General features: G+C 38.8%; 1 protein-coding gene across 1 annotated transcript in view; it reads right to left on the reverse strand.

Annotated features, from left to right (window-relative positions):
* pola1 (polymerase (DNA directed), alpha 1) overlaps positions 1-25,707 on the reverse strand; it is a 55,921-nt gene that overhangs the window by 14,925 nt on the left and 15,289 nt on the right. The window contains exons 27-35 of the mRNA XM_079863554.1: positions 23,766-23,798; positions 23,569-23,661; positions 23,188-23,393; positions 22,923-23,055; positions 20,989-21,120; positions 20,734-20,908; positions 19,083-19,264; positions 12,412-12,543; positions 1,458-1,574 (exon numbers count right to left, since the gene is read on the reverse strand). Coding sequence (XP_079719680.1) covers positions 1,458-1,574; positions 12,412-12,543; positions 19,083-19,264; positions 20,734-20,908; positions 20,989-21,120; positions 22,923-23,055; positions 23,188-23,393; positions 23,569-23,661; positions 23,766-23,798 — 1,203 coding nt within the window. The remainder of the gene's footprint in view (positions 1-1,457; positions 1,575-12,411; positions 12,544-19,082; positions 19,265-20,733; positions 20,909-20,988; positions 21,121-22,922; positions 23,056-23,187; positions 23,394-23,568; positions 23,662-23,765; positions 23,799-25,707) is intronic.

The raw sequence follows: 25,707 nt of genomic DNA on the forward strand, positions 1-25,707 counted from the left end.
TGTAAATCTTTACAAGGCAAACACAGTGGGAAACAAAGACATTTAACTGAAGCGCCAGTTGATGTCTCCACTTTTTGTGCACATAATTTCTCCCCATTGAAAGGTATAATTGCCTGCTATTTGAAGATATTCATGCTCAATTTTTGAAATTAATTTCAATTGGGGGGAAATGTAGAAATGTCAGCTCCCGTGAAAGGGATTTGATTTCAATTATCCTTGCTCAAAGGACTGTGATTTCCAAATACACTTAAGCAAAATTATGACAAGAATTTTTGTTCCCAGAAATTCAGTGTTTAAAGAGCGATTAGACGATAAATGGACTGGCTTTGAATTGAAGTGAATGCGCCGGTTACCATCTGAAAGGCACTCAATTATCCCTGATTGCTCCTGTTATAATGTATCAAATAGAGATACCTGCTATTGCTGTAATTTGTGTGAAAATTAACATGCTGCAATTTCCACTAGAGGGAAAAAAGGAAGCCCTAATGGGTGCCTGAACGTACATCAATAAAATGGAGAGGGAGAGAGAGAGAGAGAGACAGCGGGTGGGGGTGGTTGGAGAGATCTGAGCGAGGGGAAAGCAGCTGAAAAAGAAAAACGGAGAGAGAGAGCCAGTGCAAAGAAAAAGAGAGCGCGGGGGAAAAAAAATTTAATTTACTGAAAATATTATAAATTGCACCTGTGTACAACTCCTTCAAATTACCGGCCAATCAGCCGAGGGTGCCTATTACGCATCCATTTAATCTGGATACAATGGTAGTCAATGTCTCTGTGTCCGTGGAGACACAAGAGGAGACGCATTGCTGTCAGCCGAGCTGTAAAGCCCAGAACGACAGAGGGATGGTAGAGGGGTGAGGAAGTTAATGTTTTATTCAGCCAGCAGTTTAAACTGCCATCTCACCAGGCAGAGCGGAGGAAAGCTAAGTGGCTATGGTGACAAGAGAAATTGTCCTTTTGGGTTTCAACCTGTCGCCACAGAACTAGAGGCAGAAATAAAGCACGGGAAGGAGGATAGAATTGGGGGGGGGGGGGGGGGGGGGGGAGAGATGTGTCTGTACTGGATGAAATTGATAAAGAAGATAGACAGGGACAAAGATAGACACTAATTTTTGGAAGGGACATCCCAAACTGTGTCTTTGAACCAGGTAAAGATGCTCTTGAAGTGATCACAAGATGAAGTAAGAGCGAAACACCCCACATCTTTTTGCAATGAGTCCAAGGCCAAGTCCATCTGGAGGCCGGATAGTAGCTTGTTGAGGTAGGAAGCAAATGCATAATGTCATATGGGTAAGACGGGTCAGGTAATATATAATGGTTAGAAATACGGGTGATGGGATGGATGGAAAAAGCTACACGGACAGGGAAAAAAGGCCTGGGCAGAGGCAGGGAGAACATTCACAGGCTCCACAGCACCACCATCTGGACAAAATGACTGATTCTGTATGTGTGTGCAGTACCTCAGGCCTCAGCGTGGATCTGAGACAGGCTGGACAGATCGGTCCAGACCTCGAGAACGCAATGGGCAGCCGACGGGTTCGGTTCCGGCAGGCCTGATCCTCACACAGCAGCCAACCCTGTGTATAGAGAGAAAGAAAACAATTTAAAAAGCTGATTGGCAGAGAGCTACTGCGGCCCCCAGGAGTTGGGGCGCTGGTGCTTTTGCCTGTGGTGGGGCAGTGTGAGGCCTCAGCCTGCAGCAGATGCAGCTGCCCCCCGCTAACACTGCCTTTCCTGCCCCTGTTATTAGAGCAGGGGCCAGGGGGTAATATGGGTAATGCCCTGCTAATGATGGAGCACTAAATAAACCCCTAGTATCAGAGGAGCACCTGTCCCTGAAGAATTACCACCACCTCCTTACTATAGACTGTTATCACCATCACCCTTTCTCTCTCTTTTTCAGCCTCCTTCAGAGACAGGAAAATAGGGTCTGGTAAAATATGCTAAAATAAAAAATATATTACATATAAAAATTAAAATAAGATATACTCTTCCATTCAAAAGGTTAAGATTTCTTTTGGAGGGAAATAAATAAATACTTTTATTCACCAAGGATGCATGAAATTCATCATAAATGACAGCAAATACATTAATAATGTTACAAAGGACTCATAAATGCAGAATTCTGAAAAAAAAAAAATCTGATTTGCCATCACAGGGAAAAATTAAATTTTACAATATATTAAAATAAAATATTTCATAATATTACTATTTTTCATCAAATAAATGTAGCCTTTGTGAGCACAAGAGAATTATTTCAAAACCATTAAACTTTTAAATTCCACTTTGAAAACTTTTGTAAATAAGAAAAACAAACTAAAAGTAAACAAGAAAATCATTCTTTCTTGTATCTTACCTAAAGAGCAAAAAATTAAAAGATGGAAACCAAGAGAATGAAAGGATGAGGACCAAAGGAAGATGAGAAAACTAAAAAAGGAAATGCCATCACACAGTTATAAGTGGTTTAATTTGCTTCCTTTTTCTGAGCTATGAGCATCACTGGATGGTTCTACACAACTTATCACCCCTGTTGTATCTACAGATGAGTCTTCTCTATCTCCTCTATCCCATCTGTGTCGTCGGTAATACCTGGTTACCATGCTCGGAATACCTGGGTTACTGTTCAGACTTCAAAGTATTATCGAATCAACAGGTTGTTTTAATTTCTGAATTAATCTCATCTGGGTGGCGTTTTGTGCGGATGTTATTTGGGTAATTAGCAGTAAGCCCTGGGGCTGAGGGGAACCCAGAGTGTGTAATTGAATCTGAACATATGTGAGCTGTTTGGCTTTCATTTTGAAGGGAGCGCCGGTGTTATCACCCCTCTGTTTGCCATAACGGATCTTTTGTGCTTCTGGAGGCCCAAGACTAAACCAACAGTTCAGTTCCCATGGGCTTAGCAAAAGACTGCGTCTACAGGAACACACACAGGCCAACTGAAAAACACAAAAGTATGTCATTGTTTTCAGACACAAAATTCAGCAGGGACAGCCATTTGAGACTTTGTTTTATGTACAGTGGTCTGATTTGAAGGAAAAGGGTAGGATGGAGACTTTTTGCCATTTCACCCGATTTGTGACCTCAGAAAGGTTTGTGGTCGCATTGGGACTGCACATGTGCAGACTTCTGAAGGATTCTTTCCCTCCTCCTTGGGCACAAGAATAAAAACACTGTGGTGATGAAACAGTGTTATCAGTGTCAGTGCACACAAGTAACATTTCTTATTATTAGCATTGTTGAAAACAGTTGCTTCATATTTTGTGGAGACCATGATGTATACGTGTATGCAAATGTACACACACATATATAGTACATCCTATGCTACACTAAATCACAACTGGCCTTCATGTGTCTGACCTATGCATGCTTAGAACAAATCTATGAATCTTTTATTTCTATTACTAAGAATATATTATTTATGTTTTTTTTCTAAGAATATTTTATAGGCAGATTCTGTTTGCATCTTCATTGTAACCAAGAAATGGAGGATGGGGGGGAAAAGAAGAAAATCAGGGAGCAAAAGAGAGAAAAAACATCTAATTGAAACACTAAGAGCCTGCTCTGTGAGAGAGAGAGGCAGGATAAAGCTTCATAATTGCATAATTATACCAGTCGATACCTGACACTGCGAATACAGCCACTTCTGCAGCCGTCAAATGAGTTCCACATAATTTAACCAAACACTGGGCAAAGACTGGGGCCCACAGATCAGTGCAAGCTACCGGAAAAACGTTCTCGCTCTCCTCCTTTCTTTCTCTCTTTCTCCATTTCACAATTCCACTGTCGCATCTATACCTGTATGTCTTTTTCTACAGCGGTTTCACCCAGAGTATTTCAGTTCACCTCTGACTACAATCAGAGCTTAGCACTTAAGGTTTCATTTCTGTGTCAGGTTTGTAAGAAGATGTGTTGTTTCTAAACCATTTTGAATGTGAAATGCAACTCGTTCAACACCTGATGCCGGAAAGCAAACTAGATTTTTTACAGTTTCCAAAGAAAATGATACAAAATGTGCGATGACACTTTGCTAGGGTGGTTGTCAGGGTGTGCCTATGCAGCTGCAAAGGCATCTAAATGTTTTTAGCACATTGTCATGTGATTGCTATGGTATTATGGGGCATTACTACGGCGTTGCTTACCGGCCCAGCCCCAAGTATCTATGATGTTCCAGTCCATATGGATGGACACTTGATCTGAATAAAACCAAAATCGCAATATGGCTAGTGCAATTTAATTAAATAAATATATGCACTGCTTGTTTCAGAGTGAAGAGCAGTATGTTCCTTTACACGTGAGCAGCTCATGATCTGGTGTTTTCAGTGTCTCAGAGCGGCGGTGGTGCGGTAGTGGCAGAATTAGAGATTTATACATAGGGTAGACTAGGCTAATTAAAGGGTCTATAGACCATGATCTGTTTATTCTGCCATTGAAACACTGATTAAGAAGTTACATGAGACATGATTAATCTCAGCAAGTTGTACGGTTTCTTTTTAATATACCCTCGGATGTTCATTCATGTTTATTTCGTGCTGTAACTAGTAGTAAAGAGGAAGTGATTATCAGTTCACGTGCTTCAACTGCGGCGCTACAACAATCCGTTAGACAACCGTAACAATCAAAATAGAATCAAAACGTGGTCAAAATTACAAAGAGAATCAATGATATTTATTTGAATTTCATCAAATTTACAGAAGTAACTTGCTCTGTCTTGTCTGTCAGCGTGTTGTCAGTGTCCTCTTTGCTCTGCGATGGTTTTCACAGCCCACCAGATGGAGCTAAAGCCAGATTCCACTGCAGACACAGCCTGAGCCTGCCGCAGATAACGCGTCAGCGAGCCCAACTGAGCCGTACCACGCCCCAGAGCCTGAGCCCAACAACGCATCTTACCAGGTGTGCGAGTCGGCAACAACGCCCGTACCCAAGGAGGTGCTTGTGGAGTTCGAGGGCATGGAGGGAAGCCCTACCCACAACTGTAGAGTAGTGGTGCCTGGCCTCTGGACATTCTTTAGAGGAAATTGAGGAGGATATACCCCTGGATCTCCCATTTCCACTGGTCCCGCCCAGCTTCAAGTCTCTTGTGTCTCCTGTCTTTTCAGAGTTCCTCCCCAGCCTCCCTCTCCTACCTCATCTACCGAAGCCAGCCAGTTCTTTAGCCCTGCCACCGCTGGTTTCTCTCTGGCCCTCGGCTGATCCTCAGGGCTGGTGTGGATCCAGCTGGGGCCTTCCATCTTGGCTTGAGGATTCTGAACTGTCGGTTCCGCCTTGGCTCCACGATCCCTCGTCTCCACCGTGGTCCGTCATCCCACCAGCTCAGCTGGGCTCCCTCATCCCTCTGTCTTCGCCCTGGTCAGTCGTCAACCTGGTTCTGCTCAGCCGCCGTCCTCGGTCGGTCCAGCTTCAAGGCAGTCTTATGGGTCCTCACCTCTGCCTCGGTCCCAAGAGCCACCAAAGCCCTCTAGACCTGCGGTGTCACCCTGGATCCGTGTCTCCTCGGCTCTGCCTGGGTCTCCACCACGATCGGCTCTGTCGCAGGAGACCGCATACTTGGTCCCTCCTCCCAGGCATCCACCATGGCTCCTCCATCCTACGACTAAGGATGCGCCAATCCGATACTCAATATCGGTATCGGCTCCGATACTGCCATTCTTTGCTGAATACCGAGACCCATCCAAATCCGATATTGTGCGTATACTATTCTGTGTTATTGTTAAGCCTCACAAAAGGTTTAAAAATAAAATTTGTCATAGAGATACACAAACAACATGGCAAATGAAGAAGACCGCGGCAGCACAAGCACACCCTCCAAAAACATTTACAAACCAAATCAGCAGGGCTGCCAACTCTCCCGAATTCACCTTGAGACTCTTGCAATTGTCACTTTTTACACGCTCTCACGCCACACATCCATTTTCTCATGCAGAGAAAAATCGCGAAGCAAAGAGGACACTGACAGGACACCGCCAGACAAGACAGAGAAGGTTACTATTGATATGAAACAAATTCTCAGCTCTCAGATTAACACCGTTTATCTGTAATAATAAACAATAAACACTGTTTTGTCGCTTGTAAATGTGTTGTGACAGATCGCTGATAGATCTCAGTTCAAGTGGCACGTGAACCGATCATCTGTTACTCTTTACTACTAGTTAATAGTAAATAAACACGAATGATCAATAGCTAATTTGAAAGATATAGTTCAACTTACCGAAATGTAATAAAATCGATCAGTGTTTTTCAACCGCGGAAAGAGGTCCATAAAACAGCTGGAGAACAATGTCGCGTAATGTTACATTTACCTCAGGAAAGCCAATTATGACCATAGTACGTTAGTTGGGACTTTAAAAAATTGCTATAGAGGAGTATTTTGCTAAATATGATAACTATATTACATATTTACTATATTTTTACCTATGTATACATCATTAAAATATTATAATATAATATTATAAAATATATGTTATTATAAAAAAACGCATTATATTTAAGTTGAGATGTTATTTTTAACCTTTAATAATAATAATACAAGCTGACAGGGCTCTGTATGTTTACAGCATTAGGTGAGGTCTAATAGGTCTCAAAAGGTCTAATAGTCCAAAATAATCAATATTGAATCAAGATCAGAATCAAATCACAAGAATTGAATTGAAATTGTGAAATTATAAGCAATAATAAAAACAGTAGCATACCAGTCATTGTACCATGTAACATTGTGTTGTCACTAAACTTAATAAAATTCTGTTTAGTTACCAAATGTTTTGACAATCCCAATCCACCCATCTCATGTTAGGTTACGTTATGTTATGTTACATTTTCACTGTTTACAAAGGCAGGGCCTGCAATCTTGTCTTTTTGGCTTGTTGTTTCTGATTGCACTTAAACCCCAAGGGAGAAATCCAGATCAAAGCCCACAAGGGATAATAAAATAAAAATAAAAATAAATAAATAAATAAAAAGTTAAAACCTGTTTTGAACAATTTGTTTGTCATCTGCAGATTGATTTTAACTAGGGGAAAAAAAAATCTATTTAAATCTGAAATCGGATTTTTTGTGAAAAAATCAGTGATTTCTTTTTTCGCCCATATCACCCAGCCCTAGTATGTACAATGTTTTTTTTACTTTATTAATTGTAGTGCACAGTGTTTATTATAAAGGGGGTAGTATCCGCAGCTCAGTACTCACTACTCATGAGTACTTTTAAATAAGCTACTACTCAAGTAGTTTTTACTCAAAGTAATTTTTAACTCTACTCACACTACATTTTTTGGAATGTAATGGTACTTTTACTTAAATATGTTTTTTCAGTACTCTTTCCACCACTGTAACAGCTGCGCTACATATTTAAAATAAATGTCTTTTAATTTTATAGTATATATTATAAATATATTTACTTGTTTTTCATGAATGTATTTTACAACAATACAAAGAGCAATTAGTAACATTTTAACAGATTTAGTACTATACTTATTCACTTTTATTTGTTCATCTCCACTAAATGTTTTTTCACTAAATGTTTAGATTTTATACAATTATTGTGCTCATGATTTTTCTAGAGTAACTATTGCTGCAGAATTTTCAACTAATCTAGTTTATAATAGTATTTTGTCATAGATTGTGATCATATATTTTTTTCATTTGTTGTTTTTCTTTATAATGATGTTTAACACACAAAAGAGTAATTATCAGTTCAACAAACAGGTATAGGAATTCTACATTGATTTAAAAAAAAAAAAAAAAAAAACCAACAACAACCTGTGCTGATATTGGATCGGTATCAGCCGTTACTCAGAATTTTTGGTATCGGATCGGATCGGTTCTGAAAAAATGGTATCCCTACCTATGACCCAGCCTTGGATCATCTTTCTGGCTGTGGCCGGGGTCCCTGCCTGGTTACTCCTGCTCCTGGCTCCCCCCTGGCTCCTCCTATACCTTGATTGATTATTTCATTCACCTAATGCCCAATTAATTCGCTCTTTTGTTCCTCTGTGTATTTAAGTTCTGTGTTGTCAGTGTTAAGCAAGTGTGCTGCACAAGCAATGTGCAGAAATGGGATGCAATATAGGTCACAAACCCCGCAGTCTCCATGTAATATAATGGAATGTGAGCCAAACTAAACAATCAAATTACACTTCAAATAAATTTACATCAAGGATACGTCAAGGTTTTTTTTTTTTTTTTTTTTTTACACACAGGAAGCGCAAACGGTTGTCTTGTTAACGAACAATACCTGCTTGTAAAAGCGAAGAAACATATCTTGTATCCTGAGGCTAAATCACTAAATATTGAGAATGCAACAGCGCGTATTATTTCACTAGAGCTTCACCTTCACTGGAGCTTTAATCAAGAGGGAAGAGTTCAGAAGTGAGCAGGAGGAGGGCAGCAGTATGCAAACTGAACAGTAGCTACTGTTAGTGGAGTTATTTAATAAAGTAGTTTAAATTACATACACCTTGTAATCGTATTATTATTTTACTCAAGCCCGCTGGAGACCAAGACGCCACCACTGCTCAGCCTTTCATTTTCGCCTGTCATGGCGTGAGCGCGCGTCTTTTCCATCATTAAAATTTGTGATTATCAGCTGGTTCCGAACAGTGGCCGATTTGGAGTTATCTGCTGCACTGTTCTTTGTTCCATCGTTCAGTCAACATTTAGAATATTAATTTTTGAAATTTATGAATCGATTTGAATCGTTAGAGGATAGAATTGCAATTCATAAATGAATCGATATTATAGACGATTTTCATTACGAATTTGGGAAGATGGTTGCCACATGTTGTGTTCCCAAATGCAATCGAATCTGAAAAATCAACAGTTCTGTGCTTTACTCTGAAACATGCAGCGCGACAGACTATATATAATTATATTAATAATATATTACATCATAACCGTTGCAATCTGATGATCGCACCAAGCCACATTCTCACAACCATGCATTTTCAAAATGTATTAAAAAAATAAGTTACCTGGCAACTGGTTAGAAACCATTTCAATGCCTATTTTAACTCACATGAAATAAATGTATTAGAAAACGTAACATTTAGCATTTTATTTTGTAATTGTTTGAGGCCATTTTGCAATTTCAATCATCATACAGTAACCAAAAAAATTTTCTCTGATTAACGCAATTCACATGGGTCATACTTTTCAGGTCGAAAAATACGAAAAAAAAAAAAAAAAAAAAAAAAAAAAAAAAAAAAAAATCACATCCCTGACAATTTTATATTAGTCAAATAATACAATTTTTAAATTAAGAAATATTGCTATTATATTAAATATTAATGATAAAATTATAACAATGATACATTTTTAGGCTCTTTATATTAAATATTAATTATAAAAATGATAAATTTTAGGCTCATTTTTATTATTATTATTATTATTATTATTATTATTATTATTTTATTATTCAACTATTTTTATTAGTAGCCAAATTGTGCAACCCTACAAAATAGTTTGTTTTTTTTAATCAGAGATTAAATAAATATATAGTTCCCCCAAATAATACAGCCCTACTGGTCCTAGTTAAGGCAAATTTGCGCCTTCAGGATTTTTTTCAGGTGTGAAAATCTTAAGTACTTAACCCATACAATTTAAGTTTGTATCTTTAACTATGTTAGATAAGTTGCACACCAAAGTTTAATAAAAAATTTTTAAAAAGGCACTGCTAAATGAAGGAATTTTGCCATCCAAACACCCAGAAACGCACCAGCTCCACTGAATACGCACACAACCACTCTCTGATGCCCTTAATCCAGAACCGCCCCTTTTAGGCAAAAAAATGAAGCTGCTGCGATTACAGGCGGCTTGGAGCAAAAAAGCCCCCAAGACAACAGCCTCTCACAGGCTTTGTGCCTCAGTAATCAACAGCTGTACATTCACACAGTGGCTGCGGAGCCCAAGAGCGACTGAATGGACGCAAATGCGTCCACTTTGTACATCTCTGCTTTAATCAAGCCTTTTCTATTCAGCAATCTGACCTTTTGTTCAAAACAGGATTATCACTTCTTTTTTTTTTTCACTCACCCCCTCTCCCCACCCAACAACCACCACCATCATCATCATCATCATCACATCCCCAAGCCAGTCACCAAGGGGCGAAGCACATGATGAACATAATAGCAATAATTTGTTAAACGCCATGGCAACCCACATTAGAATGGGGTAAATACGGGGGGTGCCACTTTGTGCCACACTCTCATTTTGCAGAAGACGCCAGGAGTCAGAACGGATGACAAGGAAGGAGAGAAGTGGGGGAGTGGGGGCGAAGAAAGGGGGAAGGGAGGGAGACAAGAGCAAAGCATATTTGCTTTGTCTCTAAAGGGTGGTTTTATTGGTAATGGTGGTGGGCTGAAGGTGAGGGTGGCAGTGATTTCTTTCATGATTAATGCCTCGCTGGTGTTCCGTAGGAAACTCAACAAACACCGCTGACTTCCAATCTGTAACCATGTAAGCCGCGAGTCCTCCCTCATGCAGGCAGGCTTTCTCCCTCTATCTCTGCGAACAAACAACTCTATTTGAGCTCTCCCCTCAGCTGAAAGGAATCCTTAATTACACAATATCAGCCTCTTCATTGCTCCTAGTGTGGGAGGGGACGGCTGAGCTGTGTCCACTGAAGCCGGGCCTGGGCAAGGAGGGGGGCGCATTCACTACCAGCAGCTGTTTCACACATACTGACAAAAGAGCCTACAGGCACCGTCCCAACGAGGGAGGTGGCTACATTCAGGCTGCTAATTGATTTTTCTGCACGGCCCTGTGGGAGAATATACCCCCACAACTTTCAAGTCGGATTCGTAAGTTTCCGGCATTCCAGAACTTCCCTGAGTTCCAGAACCTGGCTTGCTCGTCCAGATTGGATGTGTTGTGCAGTGATTATGGCTGTCAATCAGAACCCTCAGCTGGGAAATTAGATACACAGATGTATGCGTGCTCTTAACGTAGGTCCAATATCTGCACACTTGCCACATCGCCAGGGCCTGTATTTCTGCCATGCCGCGAAGACACTGAGAGTGCATACAAAATTAAACCCATTTGTGAAGCAACGGGAGGGGGCAGTTGCTGTTTTGGAGCAACGCTCAGGAGCGAAATAAACGCTTCAATAAAAGACAAACAGCATGAGGAAGGTGAGCTCAAATTAACCCCTGTAAGATGCTCATGGAGAGCCCAGGTGGTCAAATGTGAATGTAGCACATATTACTGCCATCAGAACATTTCAGATCAACTCAAATAAGTACTCAACTACTATAATTAAGGTAGAAAATGAAACCTCTCAGACAAGGAACTTGATAATGCGTACCTGTGATGTTACTGTATAAAACATGTTTTACAAGGGAGACACACTGGACAAATGAACATAGAGCTACTGCAAAAGCATATGCAAACAACTTTTGTTTGACCCTAGACACGTTAACATAGACATTAGACCAATCAAAGATGACTTCAAGTCATCAAGCTATTCGCCTGTCAAAAAAATAAATAAATTAGTTGCTGCATGGTTTTGGGAAAGTTGGTTTATTTGAACAAAAATTGAGAAACACTAATATAATAGATATAATCATAGATTATTGTTGTAAATTAAACACTGTAATTATGCAAAGTTGCCACTAGACTGTACTGTAATCTATTTGTTTTTTGTCATTATACATGTATGCACATCTGTACATATATTCTTTTGTTTGTTCTGACCTTTATTTATTTTTATTTAGTTGTGAATAATTCAGGTTCTTTAAATATTAATCATTTATTGTGAAATTTCTAGGAAGTCAGCTGGACTGAGTATATTTATTTTTCCTTAATTTTGTAATGAATTTTTTAAGAAAATTATTAAATATGCTGGTAATTATTTATTCTACTTATAGATTAATATCAAAAGACAATTAATAATAATAGTAATAAGAATAAATATTATTATTATTAACATTATCCACGTAAATAATTTGGATTTTTTATGATGTAGTCTAGTATTAACGTAGATAATTAGAAAACATAGAAAAATTATCCTGAATATCATAATTGGTCATTAAAAATATTAATATTATTACTTGTTAATATTAATAAGGAATGCTATTAATAATAATAATACTATTATTCATGTTAATTATAATATATATATATATATATATATATATATATATATATATATATATTTTTTTTTTTTTTTTTTTTTTTTTACGTCATAGGTCAGTGATAATGTAATTATTACTGTTAAAATGCATTAAAATTAATCTAAATATCACATTTGGTCATTAAAAAAACAATAACAACTTGGGTCATTTGGTGGGAATTTTCACTAGTGATTAGTTGCAAAATGGTCTTTAAAAGTTACACACCTCATTATGCAACACTGTATTCACAAAACCTCCAGTGGCCAATCTGGAACACATGGGCAGTGCATTACAAGAAGCATTTTCTAATACTCACACTGTAGTATTTCCTGATGTGCCGACGAATGTCCAATTGCAGTTTGTTGCTAATACGGATGGGATATTCCATCGGGCTGCCCCCACAGGGGATATGGCAGCAATTCTTGAGGCTGGGCTGCAAGGTGCTCCCCTGGAAACAAACAAATTCACTTTTAACACAGCATTTGATCACGATACACAAGCCCACATACACACACACACAAAAAAAAACATTATCAGGGCATTTATCCTGTTGACTGGCATTGCCCAAAGAAGCTTTTAAAGGCTATTAGACCTGACCTATTAGACATTCAAACACTAAAAGTATAATGTCGGTGCCCCCACACCAAGCCTCTAGGGTATCCAGATAGGAAAAGAAACAAGCAGGAGCAAAAATGGCACTGCATTAAGCGTTCAGCTGTGTATCTGGATGACAGCAAGTAACAAATGCCATACTGCGCAATGATTTGCAAGCTTTGCCTGCTTTTCTACATCTAAAAGGCCCCAGACCTCCCATTGAGTAACAGTGGCAACAATTGTAGTTAAACAGTGGATAAAAACTATTGCAGCCTGATTTTTCTTCAATCTAACCACACATGGGCACTAGCAGAGCTGTTTATGGTGCTCATTATGCCTCAAATAAGCTGAAGGACCGAGAGTGTGTGTGCGCGGCTAATGCATCAGCACACTTGCTCGAGCTCACTGTCTCACACAAACAAATTACTCTTTATTTTATGGCACGGTGGTGGTGAAGCGGTAGTCGCTGCGAGCCATTAGCGTTTTTATGATCTTTGCATCTTTCACTGAGCGCCACTTTAAGGGAGAACTGTGCGTCTATACAAATACTGTCTCTAGTATCGTCTGTTTGCATTCCTGTTGTCCTCCTCCCTCTCTCCACGGCTGGCTTTGATAAGAGAACGATCTGCAGTGTCTATGAGTCAAGGCTGTTCCTTCAAGTCTTCCTTTCATCAGCCCCCTCCCTATAACCAGAGCTCTGCTATAACCCTGTACTCCTAATTATTAGATATTTTATCAGATGAATACGGGAGTATATGTACCAAGCCCATTTATTCATCAACATAACATACACTGGGTTCCACATGCATGAAAGTGTATACTGGATGTGGATATCTGTAAAAACTACAATATAGCTTAAGGCCCGTTCACACCAAGCACGATAACTATAAAGATAACGATAAAGATAACTATATATGCGTCCACACCAACGACCGATAACGGTCCTTTTATTCTAAGCACACGCGCGCCCGGATGATCCAGATCCATTTTAAATGCGCGAGACCTTTAAATTAGAGTGGATTCTGATTGGCTGTCAGTGTTTTATCGTTCGACAGCTGGAAAAAAATCGGTCTGAAAGTGATCCCAACGATATCGTTCCTCATATCTTTATCGTTATAGTTGTGGTGTGAGCTCTGTTATTCTTTAATATGGAGAACGATTTTTAGAATTATATCTTTATCTTTATAGTTATCGTCATTGGTGTGAACGGGCCTTTAGTCAGGTTAGACGGCACATCGAATTTGTAAATAAGGCTGTTATGGGATTAGGGCTGCGCGCTATACTGGAAAAATACTGATCTATATCATATTTCAAATGGTACAATATCATGACTTTGCTCATTTCGGTACTTGATACGCTATTGTTCCGAAGTTCACTGCTATGTGGTAGTGTCACCCAAACTGATGCGAAACCAGCAAATGTGATAAAAGTGACAAGATTATCTAAACGTTAATTTTGCTGATGATATATACAATTAGAGAATAACGTGAATATCAGTAATGTTAATGCTTCTGTATACATTTGTGTAAGCACTCCGTGAAGAGCAGAGTTTGCAGCGTAGAGCATTGTAGCCAATCACAGACATAACTATTGAGCATGTGAACATATTGGCCAATCAGAGGTGATTAAGTTAGTCAGAAGCCACTCATCACCGCTGAAAATGCATTTTTGTTTCACAAGCTTAGAGTTCAGCACATCCACGAATCATTATAAAATAAAAATCACAATTTAAATAAGAGATTCATTGTGCAGTGTTGTCAGCTTCATTGATTATAACAGGAGTTTTCACTGCTGAGCTTCAGTGATTGTACTGGGACCCCTCTTTGCTCACGCTTTGTAAACAATAAGCATGTGTCATGCTGCTTACAGCTCATTGCAAAGTTTCTGAATTGATAACCTTATCTAAATGTGGGATTGAATCCGAAACTGCAATGACTGACAGTGATAACCATAGCAGCAGATGGGACAAAAATCTGTTACTGTCAATATAGATCTGTGCATAAAGTCTTGAAATGTAAATGCAAATTAATAGATCTGCCACTCGTTCTATGTAATGTGTAATATGCTTCTTTTTGTAGGAAGATTGCACTTTTTGTATAATTCAATAATAGTTCTATAACAACAAATACCATTTTAATTGTATCACCTTGTGGCAGTCATGGCCCATGGCCTAATGGTTAGAGACTGGTAACTGGAAGGTTGCGGGTACGATCCTCATTACCGGCAGGAAATGACTGAGATGCCCTTGAGCAAGGCACCTAACTCCAAATCGCTACATAAAAAAAGGCTGCCCACTGCTCTGGGTGTGTGTCCACAGCTTGCAGTGTGTGTGCGTTCACTACTCCTAATGTGTGTGCACTAACTTGGATGGGTTAAATGCAGAGGACAAATTCTGAGTATGGGATACCATACTTGGCCTTCATATGTCATACGTATCACTTCAAGTTTACAGAGTATGGAGCACTGAGAAGGGCTATTTATGTTGTTCATATATTTATGCTTGAAAACAAGCAACACATTTGTTACTGCAGAGTGTCATGCAGTGTTCTTAATAAAATTACTTTTAATTCAGTTATCTTTTAAGGCTGGTTATCACTTACGGCATCAATTTAGCATCGGTACCGAGGTATAGATTCTGGTATCGTACTGAAGTCAAAATTGTGGTATCAAGCAAACCCTAGATTAGGTTTGGGTATCGTTTTTTTTTTTTTTTTATACCGGTGCCAAATCGATACTTTTAAAACAGTACCGGTGCCTAAACGGTGCCTGAACCGATACTTAAAAAAAAAACTAAAAAAAACAATGAAGAGCCTCAAAATGATGGTGAATGACATTTAAAGAATGGCTTTTTATGGAAAAAAATAAAATATAAAATTCTTAAAATCGAACAATATATTAAAAATTTAAAGTATCCTTAAATATATTTAAATAAGTAGCCTAAATGGAAAACACAAAAAATGTACATAAATTCACAATCTCAAGGTGGCTTAGGTTTCACAAAACCTAAGCCACCTAACCAACTACAATAACACTAAAAAACAGTTACAGTAGGCTACTAATAACAGCTAAGTAGTCTGTATTCTTGGTTTGCTACAAAACAGCTTTAAATCTCAGCAATTCTTGCCTTCTCTGGCAAAATATGACACCTCTCCTGACTTATTGCATGTCCAGCACAAGGTGAGCGTTATTTTAGAAGGCATCACCTTAAATGCCGTGACGCAAAACCCCTCATGGAAGAAGAACGCCATCATGTTTACAACTGTGACAACGGGCGCTCATCAGGATTGTTGTAGGGACATTGACTTTTCACACTAAACATGACGCAGAACAAAACAAACTTTAAATGATTGCCTGCTTGTGTATTTTACGAACTATAAATGTATTGTCTTGTTAGTATACTTAAGTGTATTTAAAATTAGGTCTGAAACCTAAAATAAACTTTATGTGGTTGAAGAAAACACTGAATAGTTGTGATTAGGGATGTGCACGAATATTCGAATTTTCGTGATGAGGTTACTAAAATTTTCGTGAAAAAATGAGGTTACTAAATGATTTTACAAAATGGAATTACTTTTGATCAAATTAATTAATTAATCTGGAGTTATAATATCATCACCACAATGAGAAATCACATGAAATCCAAACAGCAGTCGACTGAGGAAAGACAGCTGTCCATCACTGCATCACGACTGCAGGTAAGCGCAGTAGTGCGAGTGATCCGAGATGATAACTTATTTAGCAAAATGATTTTGAGACATATTCTTCCTTTAAGTTTTCTTTGAGAGAGGTTTAAGAACAGAAAACGCAAAGTGCTGTTAGAAACTTAGAACTAGAACACCGTTATCTTTGTTTCACTGAAACGTCTGTCAGTGCAGCGCGTTCTCTCGAGCATAATTGCTGGCGGCGCCCCTTCGTGGATATTATTGTTTTTCTCAACATAACGTGAAACAATACAAACACGATAATCATATGCTGACTCGAGTATATGTGTAACGTTCTGTACGATAACTGGCGCAATCTGCTACTCTGCTTTATTAGGCGTTTTTTCCGTTCGCACTGAGCTTATATCCTTTTGTTATTTATATTTTTTTGTTTACACATAGGCCTACTGTTTAATGTTTTCAATTAAAAGAAAACTTTAACATATATTATAAGATTGGTGTGTGTGTATATTGCGAGCTTGTTGTTTATATTGCCTAATGGTAAAAGCTTCTTCAGTGGTGACAAAAAAAAAAAAAAAAAACCTTAAAAAATAACACCTTTTTCGTTAAACGTCATTTAAATAAACGAATATTCGAATTTTATGAGCCCGAATATTCGAATGCAATATTTTTGAAAAATGCCCATCCCTAGTTGTGATATATGACAGTGCTGAGCGCGTCTCTCTCTGGCTCAGTGCCAACGCGGGAGAGTTTAGATTTGAACGCAGATTTGAGGTTTGAATTTAGAAGTTGATGATCACGCGATCTGAACGTTCTTATCAGTGTGATCGATCGTACACGTCGAATGTTTAACTAGCGATCACATGTGGTGATGATGCTTCTTACGTCCGTTTCGGAAAACCAGATGGCAAATTTCAACCGACAGCTGACGAGCTGAGGCATTTAAGTGGCACCGAAATGAGGCACCGAAATCTGCGTTTTGATTCGGTCCGGTTACATATCGGTGCCTGGTTTCGGTACCCAACCCTACCCTGGGATGCATGTATGTTCTTGTTCAATGGGCTTAGTGTTTCCTGCACTTCTATTCTGGAGAGTCGCCATGTTGCAGATGAATCTGCAGCACTATGGCAAATAAGCTAGCATACAGTGCTGCCAAATTTGTAAACAAAGCACTTAGTTGTGGTTCTTCGATTCACCAGTCAAAATCTCAAGGAATCAGCAAAGACAACCAATGTGCTCACTGAACAATCCAATGAAGAGAGCAGAGAAATGTTAAAATATGAAACAAACAAAAAACAATATTAACTATAAAAAAAAACTCATTAACAACGTTAATTAAATTATTAATTGTAACTGAAGTTAAACATAGTCTGATCAATTAACATATTGATCAGTCTGTACCATATTCATAAGTCGCGTTTCCATTAAAGATTTGCACAAAACTTTTGCGTTTTTTTCTAAATGTCGACAAAAAACTATTTCGAAATGACGGCGTTTCCATTAACCGATGTTATGCGATGAAAACTTCATTTTTTCCTCTCGCGATAAGTAAAATCATTTCAAAAACCATGGCAACGGACGTTGGTAGGTTTATGTACTAATCCCAGCCACTGCACTAGCCATTATTATTAATCGAAGGATGTATGTGTGTTTTCAAAGCATTAATGGTAAGGAACGACCCTTATTATACTTGTGAGAGGCTCGTATGAGGTGTTTCTGGGTGTTTCTCCCTCATATCTGCTTCGAGGTCTTGATTGTGGCATTAATTTGAGGTTTAGAATCCATTATTCCTGTAATTCTTTTGTCTTTTATGAATTTAATAAAGAACTCTGTCTCGTATTCTGTCCAAACACACCGCATCATCTACGTCAGGTGACCTGCAAATGCGCAAAAACTGTTTCAATTGCAGTTTTGCGAAATATTTCTTTTTCGAATTGCCTGAAAAACCACCTCATGCGAGCGTAAAAACTTTTTTGCGATAAATGCGAGTTTTTGCGAAATTGACGTGTTTCCATTGGGCGTATTTTCAATTCGCAATTTCAATTTGCGCAATTTGAAGGGTAATGGAAACGCGGCAATAGACTTGTTTTCATGCCACGTTAATTTAAATGTGGCTTCCACCCTGATTAAAGTCTATTAGCGCTTGTAAAGCATGTATAAGTTACAGTGCACATAAATGTCATAAAGTTTTTCCCAGAATTCCAAACCTTCCCTGGCCTGCAGAGTGCAAAATCTCCAAACAACTAGGAGGACAGAGATCAGCCCAGTGGAGAGGTCAATGTCACTTTTTATGAGTCTTGGACAAGAGAAAGCTGTGCATTAGCATGTGTGTGTGCGGACCCTTAATTAGTGGCAGATTACACATGCTCCTCTAGCCCCCGCTGACCTCGGCCTGGAGTATGACGGACATCCTGTGTACTGAAGAGCTCCAGGAATACACCCTGACAAAACCGCTCTCTCTCCCCCCCACACACAGCTCTGCCAAGCCTCTATAAATAAAAGTGTGTGGCTCTGAAATTAATAGGCCGGTAAAAGCCAGAAGCAGAGGAAGTAATCACCTGCACCGCTCAAATTTATTGTTACCTGTCATTACACAATATTTAACAGGAAGTTGAGGTAGGACGCAATTGAATGGTGAGAAATGCATGAATCGAGATGGACTGGTAGGCATTTTGTTGACTGATAAGATCAGATTTGTTAATGGATGTGAAAATGAGAGCTGATAACTCACCGTCCCCTCAAACACATTGTCGTAGATGTTTTCGGTACCACAGTCAGGGCAAGTGAAAGTAAACCTCTCGCAATCACGGTAGCGCTCTTCGTCAGTGAGCTGGGCCGGAGCACCAAGAAAATTGTCCCCTTCTTCCTCACGTTGCTGCTGCTGTTGGGCTCGGAAGTGACTTGGGTCGAGTCCTGGACAAGCAGGTAAAAAAAATAAAACAGTTTGTGCCGTGAACACCCTTTTAAAAGGCACTCAAACTAAAAGCTTCATATTTAGCATTAAACAGCAAAGAAAATGAACCAACTATGTAAATATAAATAAAAAAAGTCAGCAATGCAAGTTGGAACATTCTGGCACTTCCTGTGTTGGTGATAATGCCGTGCAGACTCAGACTTCTCAGGTTGTATTTATGGACAGTGGAAAGACAGTGATGGAAAGAGAGGTATAAGGAAAGGCTGAAAGAGGAGAGAGGGACAGGAAGAAAGAGAAGATGGCACGGCTGCAGAAGGCAAGAGGAGAGAGACTAGCAAACGATAAGAATAAACTGGAAACATAATAAGGGGAAAAAGGAGGGGTAGAGAAAGCACAGCTATCCGATTTTTCCCAGGCAGCTGAGATCATCAAATCATTAAGAGACAGCAGCTGAATCTCCATTTAATCCCCCCAGGTGACACCGAACACTACTAGAGCATGGAAAAACAGTCTACGTCCCCCTGGGTAATTTGGCTAAGTGAATAAATGAGCACATAAGTAAGTGTTGACTATGAGACTTCAGGGATTAGCCGGCGTCTCTGAGGATCCAAACCCGCTGACGCCCGAGTGCTGCTGCCATCTACAGGCAAACATGTAGCATGTCACACACCGGCAGCCAAGGGAACGGGGTGGTGCGTGAACTGTAGTTAGGAACGGACACAGAACGTAGTGTGTATTTCGAGGCAATTTTGAGACTACATGAGAAGCAAATTCTGTGACCAAATGTGACATAAATGTGTTGCTAACCATTAAGTAATTAAGGAAACCCACTATTTGGTTCTAGTAACATGGTGGATAGACTGAATTAGTGCCTGAGTTTTGGACCCAACTGCAGGATACCAAACAACCAGGGTCTGTTGTCATGGAGACAGAGTGGCAGGGTTCATGCACTTTTTAAAGAAACTGAATTTCCATCTGGGGGGGAAATGAATTCTCAGCTGCTAGGCAAAAGAAAACAACAATATATATTTTTTATATATATATATATATATATATATATATATATATATATATATATACAAACACTTGATGTTTAAAAGCTCAAATTATCATGTTTACGAACTATTTTTAAAAAGTGAAAAAATTTTTTTTTATTAAAATATATTTTTAACTAGCATTAAGTTAACAAATTAATGTGTCCAGATTTAGTTTCTATTAAATAAAAGAAATAATAATTAAAATAAATTAATATAAATAAATTACATTTAAAAAATAAAATAAAATAAAAAATAAAATAAAATAAAATAAAATAAAATAAAATAAAATAAAATAAAATAAAATAAAATAAAATAAAATAAAATAAAATAAAATAAAATAAATCAATGGAGTGCATGCTACTTAGGAATTGGTCCTAATTCAAATGTCCTTTTTGGCTAAATATAATGAATGCTAGTCCCGAAAGTCTCACCTAGCCAAGTAGCAATCAGCACTGAATCAATGCCTTCGATAGGCTCACAGATTCGGCCCACCACAGGGTGCACCTGCTGGGACAGGTAGTACTGTGTGTCCAGGCTGAGTCCCGGCTGTTTCTGAAGCTGTTCCAGGGCATACGCCCTCTGACTGGCTGCCAGGTTTGAACCGTCCTAATAGGCAGCGGTAGAAGGTTAGTGTGGGTTTACTGCCAATTTATAGAGTCAGAGATACAAATACACTGGATTCTCACCTGACAGATGACATAAGAAACAGTATCACCCGCTTTAACCTTCTTCCCACCCTGAGAGTTGATCCAGAGGGCAACATGGACGTGGGGGAGACTCTTCTTGTCAGGGTAGTCCTGAGGTTCCTTTGTAAGGGACTGAAAGGAAAAACAACTTATTCCCCTGAACACACTACATGAGACTACCAGTCAAAAGTTTAAACACCCATGAAATTATATTCTCATGATCTCATGAAACAACAACAACAACAAAAAAGTTATTTAAATCTGTTTTGTACAATTCTTTTAATAGTCTGAAATTAGCATTAAATTAGAGTTCTCGATTTAAAAAAAAAATCCTTGATTGCAATTTACCCATTGTCGGGTAACTGGCAAAATACTGGAAGTAGCGCATTTCACAGACAGGAAAATACATGAACCGCATTATTAGACCATTTTCTAACGGTGCGTGTCCACTGGCGCGGAGCGAGCATTTTCAATTCATTCCTATGGAAGTTGAGCTTCACGCTCGTGCAGTGCACTGTGGGATTGACAGCGGACCGGAGAAAGCGTTGAGAGCGTCAAAAGGTTGGGCAGTTCTCGACTTTATGCAAATATCAAGCGAAAAACGCGGTCGGCAGCCAATTGCTGTGAGGTTCAGGATGTGACGTCTGTCTTGAGAGTTTAAAAATATGCAAATTGTGCCGGAGTTTATGCTGGATTTAGTGCGTAAATCATTTTGTTTACAAATTAGACGCTTTGCAGTTGTTATACTGTATATATGTTAAATATTTCATTTTGGATGTGTACATTGTAATTATATTGTCTGGTTTTATAAAAGTTTATACAATTGAAAGGATATCTTTGCTTGGTGTATTTGGAAACAAAGCTAGTCTATTTCTAAATGTAATCACGTGCATCTCTAATGATAATACTGTGTGTGTGTTGAAAAAAACATATATTAAACACACTCGCAACAGACACACACCAAAGCGAAGGGGTTATAGCGTTGCCAGCGGCACTGAGCGGAGTTTTAACGCTGTAGAGGACACGCACCGTAAGGCTGCAAGATATATTAAAACCATACTATAGCATAGTGCTGTTGTGAATTTACAATGGCTCCAATTCTATTAAATGAATATATTCCCTAAGGGTTTAATATATAGATGCGCTTTAATTATTTACATGCATGTAGGTTGTGTGTGTCTTAGAGCGGCTCCATTCACAGTAAATGCTGCTCCACGTGAACTGTTCTCATTCACATGCATGGAGCGCGTCTCAAACGCATATGCTGTGAGTTTGGTTGGCTTATAACTTTTATCTGGGAACGCAATGTGCACCATTGCATCAGAGTCGTAAGGTAAATCATTGATAAACCTATGCCAACACAGGAGAATACATAAATATGTTTCTAAATATGCGAACTGTTCATCATGATTTCAAAATAAAAGTTTAAATCCACACTTTGAGTTTGCATGATTTGAAATTACAGCAGCTGCAGCATTTCTATCATAAAGAAGTGGCCAAATATTAAACACTAAGTAAACATTTGAATAAAATATTTTTTTGCCCAATATTAAAAAAAGATTTAATCTGCTGTAAAGTGTAACAACACCAGGCCATAGGCATCCTCTGCAGGCATTTGCTATAATACATAGTGCACATAAGATGATTGTTTATTATGTATATTATTTATTTTAAGTGTTATTTTTATAAAACCATGATTACTTGCTTTTGATACTTAATTTCAACCAAATATTATTGCCTCATTGTTATTATATATGTATTTTAAGTCATTTTAAAGGCTTAGGTCTTTGCTTAGGTCTATTTGTATTACCATTAAATATCCGATTAATCGACAAAATAATCAATTGATTACTAAAATAATTGTTAATGACAGCCCTAGTTTGAACTCTCCTCATTTTAAATGAGTTTTTATTGTTTCTAGTTCAGTCCTTTACCTTGTGTATCTCAAACATGTTGAGTGGGATACTGCTGTTGGCCACCTTCTCTCCAACCTCAATCAGATGTTTCTGAATGTTCTCAACGATGGTGTCACGGTTCTGGTCTGACAGAATCTGACCAATCACATAACTAGATTAAAGGGAAAAAGATCATGTAAAACCACAACCATATTACAAAAGAATATACAGTGTGTTAAGAATACTACTACATTACAGTCTTTATAAAGGACTGATAGGGCTAATGAAAGTTCAGTGCACTGACTTGCCACACTCCTTGGCCAGGTCACACCAGTCTCTGCGCACAATGTCCAGGCCTTTGAGCTCTTGTTTGGTGGTGTATTTGCCATCTCCCTGCGGCTCAACCATCAGTGCTGCGTATTTCTTCTTCTTCAGCAGCAGAAGAGACTTAAACACACCATCGATGTCAATCTCCAAGAGTTTATAGAGTTTATTCACCTCGCTTTTCACCTACAAAGACACATTTATTCGATTGGTGCTGGTTGCAGAATGGCTAGTTTAATTTTCTCCTGATTGTCAGTGATGTCTCAATCACTAGTGTCAGACTCATTCATGCTTTAAAGATCCGACAGCATTTTTCTAAGAGACGTGCAGAAACCCCCTCCCCACTCCTTCCTAAACTTACCTTGTTTCCCAATTTGAAGACCTCCTCCAGGTTGGTGCTGTTGGTGTTGATCATGATGGAGTCGGTATCCCCGTATATGACCTCCAGATTCATCTAAGGGAGAATCGTAAACCGTCAAACCCACGCACGGCTTACAAATAACCAACGCGGCAAGTACCGCTTAATTATTACTGTAACATACACTAATCATGACTCACCCTCTGCACCATTTCTTTGGTGTGCATCAAAATCTGTGGGAGACAAAAGACCGCATGTCACCCGGGAAACACAATAAACACTAAACACAGCAAGCAGAGAACAATATCAATTTCAAATCGGTCAAACTGGAAAGTCAAACAAACCCACTCACTTTGGTGTATATGCAGCTATCAACAAAATGTAAAAGAAATAGTACGGAAAAAAAAAACGCACATGCATAAACTCCAATACACGAACACGAGGATTCGCACATGCAAAACACACAAAGAATTTAATTAGCAAATCTATTCAGTAATTCAACATTTATCAAAGGGGGAGAGAAAAAGCCTCTGTGATTTGCTTCTAAATGGAGGATAATTGGCTAAGAGGTCTATTAGCTGCACTGAAATGAGGCTCCAAACCCACACACCAGCAGAGTCATTATAAGGCCTAATAGTCTTAATCACCACTGGACTGCATGACGAGAGAGAGAGAGAGAGAGAGAGAGAGAGAGAGAGAGAGAGAGAGAGAGAGAGAGAGAGAGAGAGAGAGAGAGAGAGAGAGAGAGAGAGAGAGAGAGAGAGAGAGAGAGAGAGAGAGAGAGAAGGGGGGGGGGGGGTTGTCCAGCTGCACAGAGAGACCCATGTAAACCACAGCTGTCAGAGAAGAAATAGAGGCAGACAAAAGGAAAAATGAAAGACACAGAGGGAGTAGAGCGCAAGGAAAAAAGAATACATGTTAAGCAAAAGAAAAAATAAACAGAGGTTAAAGGGGGGGGGGGGGTGCATGGTTTAGTGTATTTACATGTAATTTTTAATAAAATCCATAATGAAGCTCAAATAGAGGTTTACAATTACTGAAACATTCTTGCAATTAAATGAACTACACTACCATTCAAAAGTTTGGTGTCACTATGATTTTTATGTTTTTGAAAGAAGTCTGTTGTGGTCACCAAGGCTGCATTTATTTGATTAAAATAAAATCGTAAAAACAGTAATATTGTGATGTGTTATTAAACTTTAAAATAACTTTTAAATTTTAATATATAAAAAAAATGTAGTAACCGCAAAGCTGAATTTTCAGCAGCCATTATTCCGGTCTTCTGTGTGATCCTTCATAAAGCATTCAAAACTTTTCTTATTATAATCAATGTTGAAAACAGCTGTGCAGTTTAATATTTATGTGGAAAGCTTGTACCTTTCCAATTGTATGTGTATATGTAATATGAAAAAAAAACGAAAATACGAAATACAGGCATATACCTGATGTCGATTTGGAAATCTCAAAACCGGAAGGTTGCTTACATAAAACATTTATAATTAGAATATGACCAAATTCTGATTTCTAAAAGAATATTCCTTTGCATGAAAACACCTTTAATTTTCACATTATTTCCTAACACCTCTTTACTTTCGAACTGATTCAAATTATAGATAGGCCTCAAAAAGGACACAATAAAGGAGACAAACCTATCCTCCAAACCCACTGCAGACAGTGACAGGTAGACAGAGAGACTGTACATATCTGAAGTGTCATGATAACAGTGACTGTTTACTCAGGGTGTCCAGCCTTAAACATACACCCCACAGCCGCTGTGCCGGCATGCAGGGTGACCTCTATGGGAGAGGGACTCGGACAGGTGGGGGGGTCGGTAGGGGAATAAGGGGCGCTAATCTGAGGCCTCAAAGAGACAGGGACACACTGCAGCCTGTCAACAGCAATCGAGCAAGACACCAGGATTCAAGCCCCCCAGCACACACACACACACACACCGTAGCCAAACCCAAGCCCCCGGAGAGACAAGGACGAGGCTATTTCAGAACACGGGAAGCTCCACTCCTTGAAACTGGAGCAGGACTTAAGCATGCTTTATGAGGTGTAACATGCCTCCCAGAGGGAAGTAGGAGGTCAGGTCTGAGTAATAACAAAATAGCTGTCGGCATTAACCAACATAGCCAAGGT

The sequence above is a fragment of the Squalius cephalus genome (genome assembly GCF_949319135.1).
Source record: "Squalius cephalus genome assembly, chromosome: 25".
Lineage (NCBI taxonomy): Eukaryota > Metazoa > Chordata > Actinopteri > Cypriniformes > Leuciscidae > Squalius > Squalius cephalus.